Source organism: Sycon ciliatum, chromosome 2 (genome assembly GCF_964019385.1).
Source record: "Sycon ciliatum chromosome 2, ocSycCili1.1, whole genome shotgun sequence".
Taxonomy (NCBI): domain Eukaryota; kingdom Metazoa; phylum Porifera; class Calcarea; order Leucosolenida; family Sycettidae; genus Sycon; species Sycon ciliatum.
In genome coordinates, this window is record NC_088644.1 from 20,930,377 (window position 1) to 20,944,745 (window position 14,369).

At 47.3% G+C, this 14,369-nt stretch overlaps 1 protein-coding gene across 1 annotated transcript in view; it reads left to right on the forward strand.

Annotated features, from left to right (window-relative positions):
- The first annotated feature begins 3,851 nt into the window (after positions 1-3,851).
- LOC135809148 (leucine-rich repeat and guanylate kinase domain-containing protein-like) overlaps positions 3,852-14,369 on the forward strand; it is a 24,289-nt gene continuing 13,771 nt past the window's right edge. Inside the window, exons 1-8 of the mRNA XM_065322431.1 lie at positions 3,852-4,485; positions 4,994-5,256; positions 6,787-6,868; positions 7,369-7,478; positions 8,728-8,806; positions 9,370-9,494; positions 13,619-13,672; positions 14,089-14,178. Of these exons, the coding sequence (XP_065178503.1) occupies positions 4,143-4,485; positions 4,994-5,256; positions 6,787-6,868; positions 7,369-7,478; positions 8,728-8,806; positions 9,370-9,494; positions 13,619-13,672; positions 14,089-14,178 (1,146 nt within the window). The 5' untranslated portion in view covers positions 3,852-4,142. The remainder of the gene's footprint in view (positions 4,486-4,993; positions 5,257-6,786; positions 6,869-7,368; positions 7,479-8,727; positions 8,807-9,369; positions 9,495-13,618; positions 13,673-14,088; positions 14,179-14,369) is intronic.

Consider the following 14,369-nt stretch of genomic DNA (forward strand, 5'->3'; position numbering starts at 1 on the left):
ACTGACATCGTGCTCAACAAGGCATCAGTTGATGGTTGACTGGGCTGGGATCGGATGCCCAGCCTGCTTCCCAGCAGGCTGCGGATTCTGAGCTTCGCAAAGGCGTTGCAGGTCCTCTAGCACAGATTCCGTGGCACTGGGAGTAGGTGCGGTAGAGGCAAAAACTAACCGTGACTGTGTTAGCCTTTGGGTAATCCTGAAATAAAGATTATTATTATGTATCATCGCCAGGCAATATACTAGTCGTTTGGCCTTCAGGCTGAGGTCGTTCCGAGTGCGCCACAATACACCAACGGTACGACGGATCCATTGCTGCAAAGCCAGCGCATGCGGCCGCCATGATAGCTGGTTATCTACTAACACGCCCAAGTATTGAGCCTTAGCTGCTCGCAGTAGCAGACGAAAAGGGCGTATCAACTTGGCAATTAGGACTTCAGAGATACGCAATGTACACGCTATGGTCTGCCATTGGAAAGCGTATGTGAACATTGTGTACATGCACTAGTACGTGGAAAGCCCATGAATACGACTCACACGCACCAAGCATTCACGTGCCCGCCCGGCGGTTATCCGTCGGCTCGCCATAACGAGCTTCGGCACCTTCTGGCCGGCGTACTGCAGCCTGCAGGAGGTACTGCCCGATGTCGAGACTGAGCCACGTGTGCTCCCACTACATGGTGAGGACATCTCTGCCGCGTCGGCTAATCGCCAGCCAGAGGCATGCCTGGACATACGGGCTAGGGGTTTCTGCCTTTCTGGACGCCGCAGCAGGACACTTTTTTTATGTAAGGGTCACTGACTTTGGGCCGTCCCTCCGCTGTCTCGTCCGGAAATCGTGACCTAAGAACACATGAGGGAATGAAGAAGTAGAAAGTGTGCAAGGAAACCACCATATTTCTGAAGTCACTGGCTGCTTTAGTTGTCGACAAAAGCAAAGACGTCGTTGGTTGGTTGGTTGGTTTATTTGAATTCGCACAATAAACGGGAACTAGGCCCAGTGATATAAAGGCGAATGGATAAGTCACATTTCGAAAAGAGAGTAACAGGAATTACAAAATTATGAAAGAAGAAGTATCTGACAGAGGAGTCAAGCGAGTATCAGGGGTGACAGGGTGGTCCAGGAGAGCTAGTGGGCGGGCTAGTCTGAGCAACAATATGGTAGGCAACTTATGCTAAACTTTTTCTGTCTTGCTATGGCCCGAACATCATCCGGCAGCAGGTTCCAGAGTGCAGATCCTGCGACGGACGGCCGAGAAGCGCCAGAGCGAGTGGAGGATGGCTGACTGAGCAGACCACTGGACCTCTGATGACGGGTTCTCCTGCCAGCAGATCTGACGAACAGTACTGACAACGTGGCACTAGCTTTCCCGTGAAGGCACCTCCAGACAAACACTAGTACTAGTAGCTTGCGCTTGCTGAGTTCGCCTATCCGGTACAAGCCGTGCTGCACCAGCAGGGGGTGCATGATTGCAGGGTGGGTGGCCGTCAATAGCTCGGATAGCCCTGTTCTGTAGCAGACCCAGACGATCAAGCTGGCGACCAAGGAGCGCGGGGAAGAAGGCGTTACTGCCAAAGACTATGTCACGGATGACAACAGCCTGGACGAAGAGACGCCGAGCAGATCGGGGAATATTATGTATATTTGAGGATTTCCCAAAGACGTAGTCTAAATTGAAGGGAGTTCCATTATAATGGGTGGCTGTAGGGTTGAGATAGCAGACAGTGGAGGGCTAATGATTCGTAATGAACAGCCTAGCTAGAGAAATACAATTATGCTGAATGTTCCAGAATGGTCCTTTACTCAATAATACCTATAGCCTCGGGGTATGCCTTGAAATACGAAATATACCGAAACAGAAACACAAAATAAGAATAAGCGCAACGCTCAAAGAAGGAGGACAGAGGCATGTCGATAGGGAGCGACGGGCTCGCCACAGCGCACCAATCTTACGGGTAGTCTTGCTGACAAATCCGGTCGACTTGAGAGTCCCATGAAAGCTTACTATCAAGTACAACAACACCGAGGTATGTGGTAGTCGATGCTGTTGGAACGGCTACACCACGACACTGGACAGTTACGAGAGGGTTGTCCACCTGTCGGTGAGGAAGAAAGGTCACAGCTCGGCTTTTGGAAGGGTTGAGGACAAGGCCCCTCGCCTGTAGCCAAACAGCTAGGTTGGTGACTGCCGTCGTAAGCGTAGCAGAGACAGCCCCAACAGAACTCTGCGAGGAATACAATGCTATGTCGTCCGCAAACTGGATGCTGGGTACAGGGTACAGGACGGAGGGGACGTCGCGGGTGTAAATGGAAAATAGAACAGAACCTAGCACAGATCCTTGTGGTACACCACACGTGCAGGGAGTGGCCTGACTCGTGGTTGACCCAATGCAGACCATCTGCTCTCGCGCAGTTAGGTAGCTGGCAAACCAGGTGAGGGCCGATCCGCACACACCGACGACGTCAAACAGATCGACAATGAGCTGTGCGTGGCGGACTTTGTCGAATGCTTTGGACATGTCCAATGTGCATAGTCCGGTCACATTTCCCCTGTCCTTGGCAGCGAAGAGACTGTCAGTGAGAAGGCAGAGGGCATCCTCAGTGGAATGGTGCTGACGGTAGGCAAATTGGGTAGTAGCCTAGTAGCGAGGCACTGGTTGGTTCGAAGGTGGCGGACAAGTTGGCGTTAGAAGACTTGGTGTATTCTGTCAGGGTCTAGGCCTTGACAGATTATGCTAATATTTTCGTGAATTTATGCTTTTCGCATTGCTGAAAAAATTGCAGAATTATGCTATTTTTATGCGAAAAGTTATCATATTATGCCGCATTATGCTCACATATGCTGCTAATGTATAATGGTTCTGTGCAAAATACCAGGGGAATTTTTTTGTAGAGGGCGTTGCACTGTAGTAGCAAAAGTTCAACGGGGACAACGCACCGTCCGACCAAGCTACGACCGTCACTGATTGTAGTGGACTGGACATGTTATCAAGGGAGTCGTAATTTCTCGTAAACCTACGACTTCCTGGTGCATCTACTTGTACTTGTATTTGTAGAACATGTACGACTGTATGGAATTTGATGCGAACAGGTAGATTATTCCAATTTTATGCGATTCGTATGCAATTTGCCTCGAATTATGCGATTATTCGATTTTGGTAGGAATTATGCGAAAAATTATGCTAGCATAATCTGTCAAGGCCTATCAGGGTCGGGAGCCCCATTTCAGCATATTGCGGCCGGCTGTGCTGACACGGGCAGAGACGTGCCTTCGCCTTTGCATGCCACTACATAGGCCATTTAGGTACAAGTAACCATGGTAACGGTTTCTTGTCAAGTATTAGTTGTGTCCAATAATTATTACACTTCAATTGAGTGTTCTATTATTACCGGTTGTCTTTTTACTTCGGTTCTTGCATAATATGGTTTCACGCGTTTGGCTTTGTGAATAAACCCGTTCTCGCCGGCGAGTACACCGTGGTAAGCAGGTCAACTCGGTAAATCTACATTGTAGATCTACTCGTGTACTCCCATGCGAAAACTCGGAAAAAGACCTCCCTAGCCCTGCGCTAGTGCTAGCGCTACAACAGTGCTACTGCGACTCGAGTCGAGTCGAGTGGGAGTACTGGCCGGCCTAAGCATAAGGCTTACCGGCAGTTTACTTAGTTCACTTCGTGCCCATGGTGACAGTCGACACTGCGTAGATCTACCGGCCAACCAGGGCGTCCACTGCATGTACAATCATCATGCATGATCATGATTGTACTGGAATTTGTAGTAAAAACATCACCTGCCTTCGATTCGACTCTTTTGATTTTTGAACCATCGTCCGATTCCATTCAAATAGTTGGCACGCCACATCACTGTCACCAAAAAATATCAGTACTTTTGTTGTCTTGAACCGGTGAAGGTTGTGTGGCTCGAAGAGCAAGGTTGAGAGGAATTTGATCTCTCCCTTTGCACAAGTAGCAAACACGTTGGAGGGAATACCACAAAGCTATCGTTTCGACTACCGCTTCTCAAAAAAGTCTTACTTTATCAAGTTAGTTGTAGCGTGCGTGTGCTATTTTACTTCGATACTGTCAGCTTCGTGGTGTTCGAGTCTCGGCTTTCGTGGCATTGGTTTGGTAATCAGCTCGGCAATATGTCGGCCACATTGGCGGAGTCGCAAGTATTAGAGCCGAGAGGATTAGCCGTACCATCGCTGGGTTCGGTTGACGCAAGTAGCAACACACCAGCTGACCAACATCCGAAACGTGACGGGCACGACCAGATAGCTGCTGGCAGTGCTCCTGCTGCTGTTACCAGTAGGTCTGCTGTGGGACTGGACGTTCAAAATGATAATGAAGATGGCCACTCGGAGCCGTGGAAGTGGACTGAGAAGGATTTCCGACGCATTGCCGGACTGCGTATAGACGACTCCTGGATGGATATAGACCTACAGCTGACAGAAGACGCTCTTGCACAGCCTAGTGAAGAGGCTGAACGTACGTAGAGTCATGGAAGTTAGAGATATTTCTTTCAATGAACTCAACATAGAGAGGAGAGTGCTCATTTCTGCTACTGTGTTGCCTTCGCCCCACCAGCAGTATCTGCTCCAGAGCCAGGTCAGCCGCGCCAGCGACCCGGCTGGGGGTACTTGGACCCGCTTGGAAAAAGAACACCGGGTACAAGTGACCCGGTTGGGACTCAATAAGAAACTCCCTGACGTACAATAGTCACACCTGAATGTACCCCGGGACTGACCCAGTTGCAAGAGTTGTGTCAGGTACACCGGTACCCGCTTGCTTTGAAATCCTAGCGCAGACACTGCGTGACCAGCTGAAGTCAGGTATCCCGGCAATCTCAGCTGGGTCTCCTGGGGAATGGAAGGGAATAGTTGCTGTAGATCCTCCTACAAGTTGTGTAGTAAGCTACAGTACTGCATATCTTCGAGTAGGTGTGCCCTGTATCTCTAAATGTACGTGTTCACTATTTCTATTCCTTGCTTCATAGGGAAGTTTCTCAAAGACGTGGAGCAACAGTGTGGAAGCAGCTATATAGAGTACGTGGCCGAGAGATTGAGCCAGGAGCGCACTGCTCAGTCACGGACACCTGGCCCACTGCAGCCCTACATGACACACGTCAGTGTCAAGGCAGAGAGCTCTCGGGATGGCAGTGCCAGGGCCGGCAAGGTGTTAGCTCAGAATGCCTTGCTGACTGCCAAGCTGCTGCCAAGTGCAAGCGATGGCAAGATCAAGAGAGAGCTACACGTATCGGTAAGAAAGCACATGAATACTGGGTAGACAGAATTACCGGAACAACATTCATTCCTTCGTAAACTCTCCAGCTGAATGGCTGCCTGTATGACAGACCATCTGTACGCTGGGGCCTTGGAAGGAGTAGTATAATGGGGTGCTTTCCAAACAAGTGGTTGCAGGTTCAAATCCTGCACGATTAGGCGGCATTCACGCCACTAGCCCAGGTAAAACGGCGGCTACTGCCTGTTTGGCCACCGGTGCTAAATGAGTTGCCCTCATACCTTTCTGTTCACGTTTCCTGTATTCGGACACTGGTTTAAAGTTTACGTTCAAGTTGGATTTAGTCATGCAGTACTGATCAGACCTACTCTAATGGTGACTTGGAAAGGGCATTGCGTGTTTACCCCAGATCCTGTTCTCTCCTCCGCTATTGCAAAGACTACTGGCACAGCTCTCTATACATGCCCAAGTTGTATTGTATACATCAAGTACACATGTAGAGGCGACGGTTTCAAATAGGAAATAGGTTGCAAACCGGAACGGACTCAATATTCACTTTCTCTCTTGGTATTTTGATTAGAAAACATATGTCACAGTGAGACTACGATGTGTTATACTCCGAGCCAAAATTTCATGGCTCTGCGATGACCAGAAGCGCCATATCAAGCAGGTGAGTTTTTGACGTGTTGCTTCGCACTGCGACTTGAGTTTTACGACTTTCGAAAAATCAACTTCTTGTCGCAGGTAAACAGCGGCTCGCCTCTCGACAATAAAGCACCGCATACCAATCAAAACTAATGGAAGCACACACAAGGCTTATTGTTACTCTGTACTGGCCGTCGTGGAGCGATAGCAATTACCTAATTTCAGACCCAGAGTGAATTTGACGGGCACTCTAAAACGTGTCCGGTTTGGAGCCACCTCTGATTTGAACTTTTTTGAAGCGAAAAATTGGGCAACTTGGAGGCAATGGGTCAACACAAAGGAGTGGCTCAGTTCGATTGACTCTGGCCCCAGAGCAAACTTCAACATGCCAGTTTCCTTCCACAAACATATTTCGAGTGAAAAATCAACGTTGATGATCGTTTTGGGTCTATACAAATTTGGCTGTCAAAACGTTCCGGTATCGAGCCGTCTCCTCTACTGTAAGCCGCGTACAGTCCACCAGTCTTACATGGTCAATGTCTGAAAGTGTACAGAGCATAGACACACAGTCGAGGATGTGCAGTTATGTTCGTATCTCTTGAGGTTGATGATGAACGATCATCAGACATACCCCAAGCAGTACATATGACTGTGTACTGTATAAGCAGAAAATTTCGTCGGTCAATAATTTCGTCCAACTCCAAAGAAAGGGGATTCGTCCGGTTGTAAATTTCGTCCATGGATCATAAGAGTGTATTGAAAAGCTGGACAAATCAATATTAGTCCGGCATTTAATTTAGTCCAACAGCTCGTTGGACGAAAAAGACGAAATTAAATTCCAGACGAATATTTCTGCTTGTACAGTATATGTACATCCTGAGATGCTGTGCCTGTGTGTTGCAGGGCCGTCGAATATCAGACCTGGAACTTCTGAGGAAGCATGGCAGTCTTCAATACATCGATGCCAGCCACAACATGATCCAAAGTATGCACAGCGGCGATTGTGTTGACTTTTCCTGAAAACCAATCCACTGCCCATGCGGATGAGCGTAGCATCCTTCATTAACACTCCACTGCTGGATGTGTGTGCTGTGTGTATTTCGTGATCTGGTTCACTACACCGATGGGTACTTCACGCAGATTTCAATTCCATCCAATTGATTGGTTGTTTTTGATACATCTTCAGAATATAACGCATTCAGTGGTGAACAGCGATGAAACTAATGCAGATACGATCTGAATGGCATGTTGCATAGTGCCCTTTGAAGTGCTTCTATTGGAAACGGAAATACTGAAATTGCTGGGTAAACCATAGTACATGTATAGAACATGTAGACAAAAACACCCCATATGTTATTGGTGTGGATTTCCACAAAGCGGTACACGCCTGCACCGACTCGAGAATCCATTGTGCTGGCAGCCAGCAGTTTTATGTGTACTTGACTGGGCATCTGATTCCTGTGTTTTTGACGTGCTATTATACAGGCATTGGACCATTGGCCAACATGCCCGATCTCTATTACATCAACATGGCACACAATCACATATCATCGCTGCGTGACTTCGACTACGTCCAAGGACTGAACTTAATCACTGTAAGTGTTCATGTCTATGAGTTCAGTCTGGAATGCCGCACCCAAGTGAATTGTTCAGTGTGCCAGATCTGGTTACAGGCCAACACAGTATGTTGTGAATGCGTAGCTCCAAGGGCATAATCTGTATGGCTGGCCATACTCCCTATACGTTTCACATGCTTTCTACCGTAGGGATGAGGATATCAGGCACTTCTTGCTCTGTGTTGTCCATTTCAAAATAACCTCCAATGGAACTCACATCAAGTCACATGTCACGCACATAATAAACAAATCCAAAAAACTCCTTCACCAACTTCGTAAAACACGAGGCCAACTTAACACCCCCAGTCTGCTCGTAATCTACACCGCCTACATTCGCCCGGTTATAGAGTACGGCAGTCTCGTGTTATCCAACACCACCCGCACACAGAAGGACCAATTAGAACACGTTCAGCGACGAGCAGCCCGTATCTGCTTGCGGATCCCCTTTTTTGCACCAGTCCATCACAGCTCACTTCTTCATCATCTCCAACTTCCCACATTAGTCCCGGCAACTCTTACGACAGGTTATCTTGCCCACAACATCAAGTACATCCATGCTCCCCTTCACCTGCAACAGCCTCACCTTGCACGACCAATTACAGAGCAGCCATATGCCGCTACTACGACACATGATAACATACACATTGAGAACATCACACACATACCGGAACACCAACTCACCCATCAACCTGTCCCTTCACAATTTCAACCAACTACCCCCCGACCTGCGTGAAACAAATAGCAAGCATGCGTTTAAATCAATGGCGTCTAGCCTCATTCTATCATCCATATGCTCCTGTAGTAGCTCACACTGTACCCCATCGTAACCCCACCCCCCCCCCCCCTGCAATGTGTTGGTTTCCTTACTTGCTAGACTGATTTTATATGATTCTGGACTGGTTTGAATCATAATTTTTATCTTCCTTATTGGCTATGGGCCATCGTGGAAATAAAGAATAATAATAATTTTATGTTTCTTGGCTACGTGCAAGGGTATTGGCTAATTACTTGGTTAGTAGATACCGGTAGCATAGTACACATGCTTTCTGGCATTTCAACTTGAGTGCCAGGTGCCGGTTTTGCTGCTGACGCTTCAACAGTCTATTTACATTTGATGGTCCATTTTTATTGCAAACTTCTAGTTGAGTTTAAAGGGTTTTAGAAGACCATGCATAACAATACTCTCTGCGTGTGTGTCCGGTGTTTTGCATGGAATACTTCTCTGCAGTTTCTCGACCTCTCGCACAATAAGCTGACTGGCTTTCCAACAACCAACATGCCACTTCTCCGGGAACTGCGTCTTCAAGGTACATTAAACTCTTTTCACGCGATTATAAAACTGTGTGAAGTGCAGCTGCTTTGCCCCCCCCCCCCCCCATTGAACTGTGCCAACAACAGGGCACTAAACCTAAAGGTGCATGCATACGGTCGCACCGATCGAGTCCCTGTCAACTATCTAGCTGTGTACGTTACAAGATTATTGCTGAAACCTAAAATTGTTTCATGACAGTCTCCCTGTATGTACATTATGCATCAGTCACGGTGGAGCTTGAGACATCTACCACACCGGCAGTAGTGTATTAATGCCTGTCACAGCATGGCGGTTAGTTGGATGGTGACTTCCCATTAGCCACAGTTGTTTAAAATGCAGTTAGCGTTAGCACTTGCAGCAGGTACACTGCCATTTCCTGCAGATCACCATGGCAATTTCCTTGGCAATCTCCATACTAGTAAGCCGGCTATCCTAAGCCTTTATACTGTAGCATTTTACCTTAAAAGGTGGGAGAAATACTCGGCAAGCGTGCTTGGTAAAGTTAACCACTACCTGACAAAGTGTTGCCTGATGTCCATCAATCATGATCTACTTCAGGTAACCAACTGGACGTTTGTCCAACATTTCAGACATCTGCCTCCATGAGAGTCTTGATGCTGCAGGACAACTCGATCCACAGCATGGCACAGCTGAACACCCCTCACCTGGAAGTTCTGAATTTGGTGAGCACTAACTGTTACTGCACCTTAACCTGACCTTCAGGTCTCTCCTCGTACACTTCACTGTGAATGCCATTGTTCACTGTGAATGCCATTGTTCACTGTGAATGCCATTGTTCACTGTGAATGCCATTGTTCACTGTGAATGCCATTGTTCACTGTGAATGCCATTGTTCACTGTGAATGCCATTGTTCACTGTGAATGCCATTGTTCACTGTGAATGCCATTGTTCACTGTGAATGCCATTGTTCACTGTGAATGCCATTGTTCACTGTGAATGCCATTGTTCACTGTGAATGCCATTGTTCACTGTGAATGCCATTGTTCACTGTGAATGCCATTGTTCACTGTGAATGCCATTGTTCACTGTGAATGCCATTGATCCATTATACATGTATAGGGTCATGTGTCAGGGGACACCCATGCAATTTGAAAAATGAAAAAAGCCAGATAAATTGTAGTGGGCAAAAGGGGGTGGGTGGTAAAATACCCCGCGGGCGGATTCTTCTATTCTTTGAAAACTACAAATTGTTCCCATCACAATGTTTCGTGCACCAGCACATCTTCTCCAGGCGTCAGGGGCCCAGCCTCCCCGCCCATCCGACTCGCCACACACAACAGCGCAACTGAACTAAAAGTTCTACATAATATCTGGACAAGACGAAGACGGACAGACGCGAAGACTGGACACGACTAGGCAAACCTGATAACTAAAGAAAAGGACAAACGTTGCGGCAGTATATAATGAGCATGCGCACGAAATAATGTTGCATGCGCGACGATGACGTAAGCGTTGCATGGTGTATACATGTACAGAAGACTGCACATGCAACCAAAACAATGCAACAAAGTCAAGACTAAACCACTACACAATAAAACTAAAGAACAACATAAATAAGCCATGAAAAGTCTTTCACTCTAGACCCGTTGCGCAACATACTCCCCGCCAAAGACCTTTTCAAGGCTCAAGGAGGCTGCAAACTGTACTACATTATAATCTATGCTGCACGCATAGATAATCTAAGACTCACAAACGGCAAAATAAATAATAACAAATGAACCATCAATAGAAAATACAAACGGAAGTCAGCTTCCGAACTGTCACCAGGCACCAGCAAATCAAGGCAATAAACTACAGTACATCCGACCTATCACCAGGCCAGGCACCAACACATCGAGTACAGATCAAACAAATCGAGCAAGTCAAAACTACAAACTTCTACAACAAATCAAAGCGGGAGCACCTTCTAAACTCCTTCACACTCATGGCGGGTTATTTGTTCACGATGCGTTTTCCTTCGCACCCTCCATGTCCTTCTTCTTGTCGTCCAGAACAGCGCCCCGCAGGGTTCCTCCACTGTGGACGACCGTACCGTGGGTTATTTGATTTCGATGCGTTTTCCTTCGCACCGTCCTTGTCGTCGGATTCAAGCAGCTCCCTCGGAGGTCACCCAATCCCAGGTACAAACTGCGGACAGCGGCGCAGCTCCCTCGTTGGTCACTCGTCCAGTCTGGCACGGTGCAAACTGCCTCCCAACGACGTAGACGTACAAATGGTTATTTGATTTCGATGCGTTTTCCTTCGCACCGTCCTTGTCGTCAGACTCAAGCAGCTCCCTCGGAGGTCACTCAATCCCAGGTACAAACTGCGGACAGCGGCGCAGCTCCCTCGTTGGTCACTCGTCCACTCGTGCACGGTGCAAACTGCCTCCCAACGACGTAGACGTACAAATGGTTATTTGATTTCGATGCGTTTTCCTTCGTCGCCAATTTCGTGCACCAGCACATCTTCTCCAGGCGTCAGGGGCCCAGCCTCCCCGCCCATCCGACTCGCCACACACAACAGCGCAACTGAACTAAAAGTTCTACATAATATCTGGACAAGACGAAGACGGACAGACGCGAAGACTGGACACGACTAGGCAAACCTGATAACTAAAGAAAAGGACAAACGTTGCGGCAGTATATAATGAGCATGCGCACGAAATAATGTTGCATGCGCGACGATGACGTAAGCGTTGCATGGTGTATACATGTACAGAAGACTGCACATGCAACCAAAACAATGCAACAAAGTCAAGACTAAACCACTACACAATAAAACTAAAGAACAACATAAATAAGCCATGAAAAGTCTTTCACTCTAGACCCGTTGCGCAACACAATGCGACGCCGTATTTGGATTGCTGTGTGGTTGTCCAATCTAAATGAATCTCGTCATAATAATGACCATTCGATGCCTGCCATGCAGGGAATAGTAAAAGGTGCTTGCATGACGTCGTGGCCCTTCGCTTTTCTCATGTTGAACACGCATGCCCTTCAACATCTTTGCTATTTGAAGTGCTCGTCACATACTGCAGCAGATCAAGTTTTATCCATGACGTAGAGGACGTTTATCCATGACGTAGAGGACGTTGTTTGAGGTCTCGTGAAGAAGACGTAGTTTTAGTCCAGTGCCCGTGTATGCATATACACACACATGCCGACAATTGAAGAAAATGGTTTAATTCACACATATAGCATATTTGAAGAAGGAATAATAATAGTGTTCAAAATGTGGGGGGGGGGGGGGAGGGGGTTGAGTCGACCTGAACTTGGCCACCATCCAATATCTTTTCTTTTTTCGAATTTTATCATCATCATCATCATCATCTGCGTTGCCGAAAAAATAATAATAGTACTTGAGTAAAATAAAAAAATAAAAAATACACGGCATTATGCAGCTGTGTAAGCAGTAGATGCACAGTGTGACTGCCAGGCATCTCTGTCAGATGCCAACTGGCAATTCTCATGCAGAGACATACCAGTCCACGAAACGATAATTATTGTCAGCAAAGGAAATCTTCGGACGACCACGCTTTCTCTTACCATCCACGACACCAAACATCACGTCACGTACAAGCTAGCAGCCGGATGGGCGGCGTGTGTGCCCGAAATAGGATTTTATGGACGGCCCATAAGGGTCTGAAGTACTATGCAGATCCTCGTTACAAGTATACGAAAGAGCTTGGAAGCTCAGCCCTACGCTATGCTTTTTTGCCTTGATGACCAAGACAAAAAAAGCATAGGGATGTTATACATTCTTATAAGTTTCTACTTTTTGTTTTTAGACATAACCTGGGATTCGAACCCGCACTATCGCCCTGCATGCATCCCCGATACACTTCGCATACATACTAATTCTTCCAAGTTGCTTCACGTTATGATCTTGTATTTGAAAGCCCTATTTGAATATGCATTGTGGCCAGCCGTCTTTGATTGTACGGTACGGTACGGGATAGGTACGGGACAGGTACGGGACGGGTACGGGACAGGTACGGGACAGGTACGGTACAGGTACGGTCGAGGGTAATACGACACCGTCTACCGCCTTGATGACGGCAAAAAAGGAAAGGGATGTTATAAATTTGTCAATTCTCCTATTTTTTTCAGGCATTACCTGGGATTCGAACCCGCACTATCGCCCTACATGCATTCCCCCATACACATCGCATTCATACTCATTCTTCCAAGTTGCTTCACGTTATGATCTTGCGTTTGAAAGGCCTATTCGAATATTGCGGCCAGCTGTATGTGGCCAGTTGTGTTTGATGGTACGGTATATGGTACGGGACAGATACGGGATAGCGCCAGGCGTGACACAAACACACACACACACACACAAACACACAAACACCAAATTAAAGCTGTGTGGACCCTGGCTAGCGCCAGACGTTACTGAAGTAACGTCTTCTGCATAGCTACGAGAATTAAAAGTTATTGTCCTGTTTTCTACCTTGGCAATTTAAACATCTCATCAGTCCACTCAGGCGTGCACTGGCATTCTGCAATATGTACTATACTGGCTATGCCCACCAGCATTATGACTCAAGAAAGCTATGTTAGTATTTCGTACGGTTTTCTAGGCACTCACCAAGTGCAGGATTCCCATTGGCGATGCTGACTGTAGGGTCAGCAGGTATTAGAGAGTAGATCATTATTTCAGTGACCAGTCCTCGGAATAGTGCAGGTGGTGCTCTTCTCTGATGATTCAAGCTGCTTAACTTAATAGTATGAGGATATCAAACCCTACCAATATCTGTTACCCCTGTGTGGCACTGCGCTGATTGCTTGTATTCCCATGCAGGCAAACAATTTTGTGGAGAAAATAGAGAATTTGACTCACATGGCTCATCTAAAGGTAGGAAGATTTCCTTACTCTGCCGCGAAGCGCCCGTTTAGATTTTAGAATTTCCCACACAAGTAAGCTACAGGTTGTGACTCCGACTATGATCTGCGGCACCGCAGCCTGAAAAAGCCTGCGGCACAGCCTGCGGCACAGCCTGCGGCACAGCCTGCGCATATTGCCTGCGCATATTGCCTGCGCATATTGCCTGCGCATATTTCCGTTCCCTGATACCCACCGGACCTAATGCCAAAACACAGAGTGTGTGCTGAATTTCTCCTTTGCCCTGTTGCCAATGCTGATATCTTCATGAGGAAGTGAAGGCATGCCCTGATGCCCTGAGTTCTAGTACATATTTCTACGGGATGCACTGCTCCTTGGTGGTTTGTGACAGAGGGCTTATTGGTTGCGCCTGCTTTTCTCCATTCCAGATATTGGATATGACGCGGAATAATCTCACATCTCTGGCTGGTATTGAGAACTGCGTGCGCTTAGAGCAGCTTCTAGTCACTGACAATCCAGTAAGCAGCCAGTTTATGTGGTACCTTACCATAGGTTTATGTGCTTCTTTTTGTATGACATGGTGGGTACACAATCGTGACATTTTACTCACCAGCAGCCAGCTAGGGGCTGATGAAAAGCTGGTCTGGCACGGACCACTGAGTTTTGCCGGGCCTGTACAGTGGTAAATAGTACTTGTAGTCACTTATAC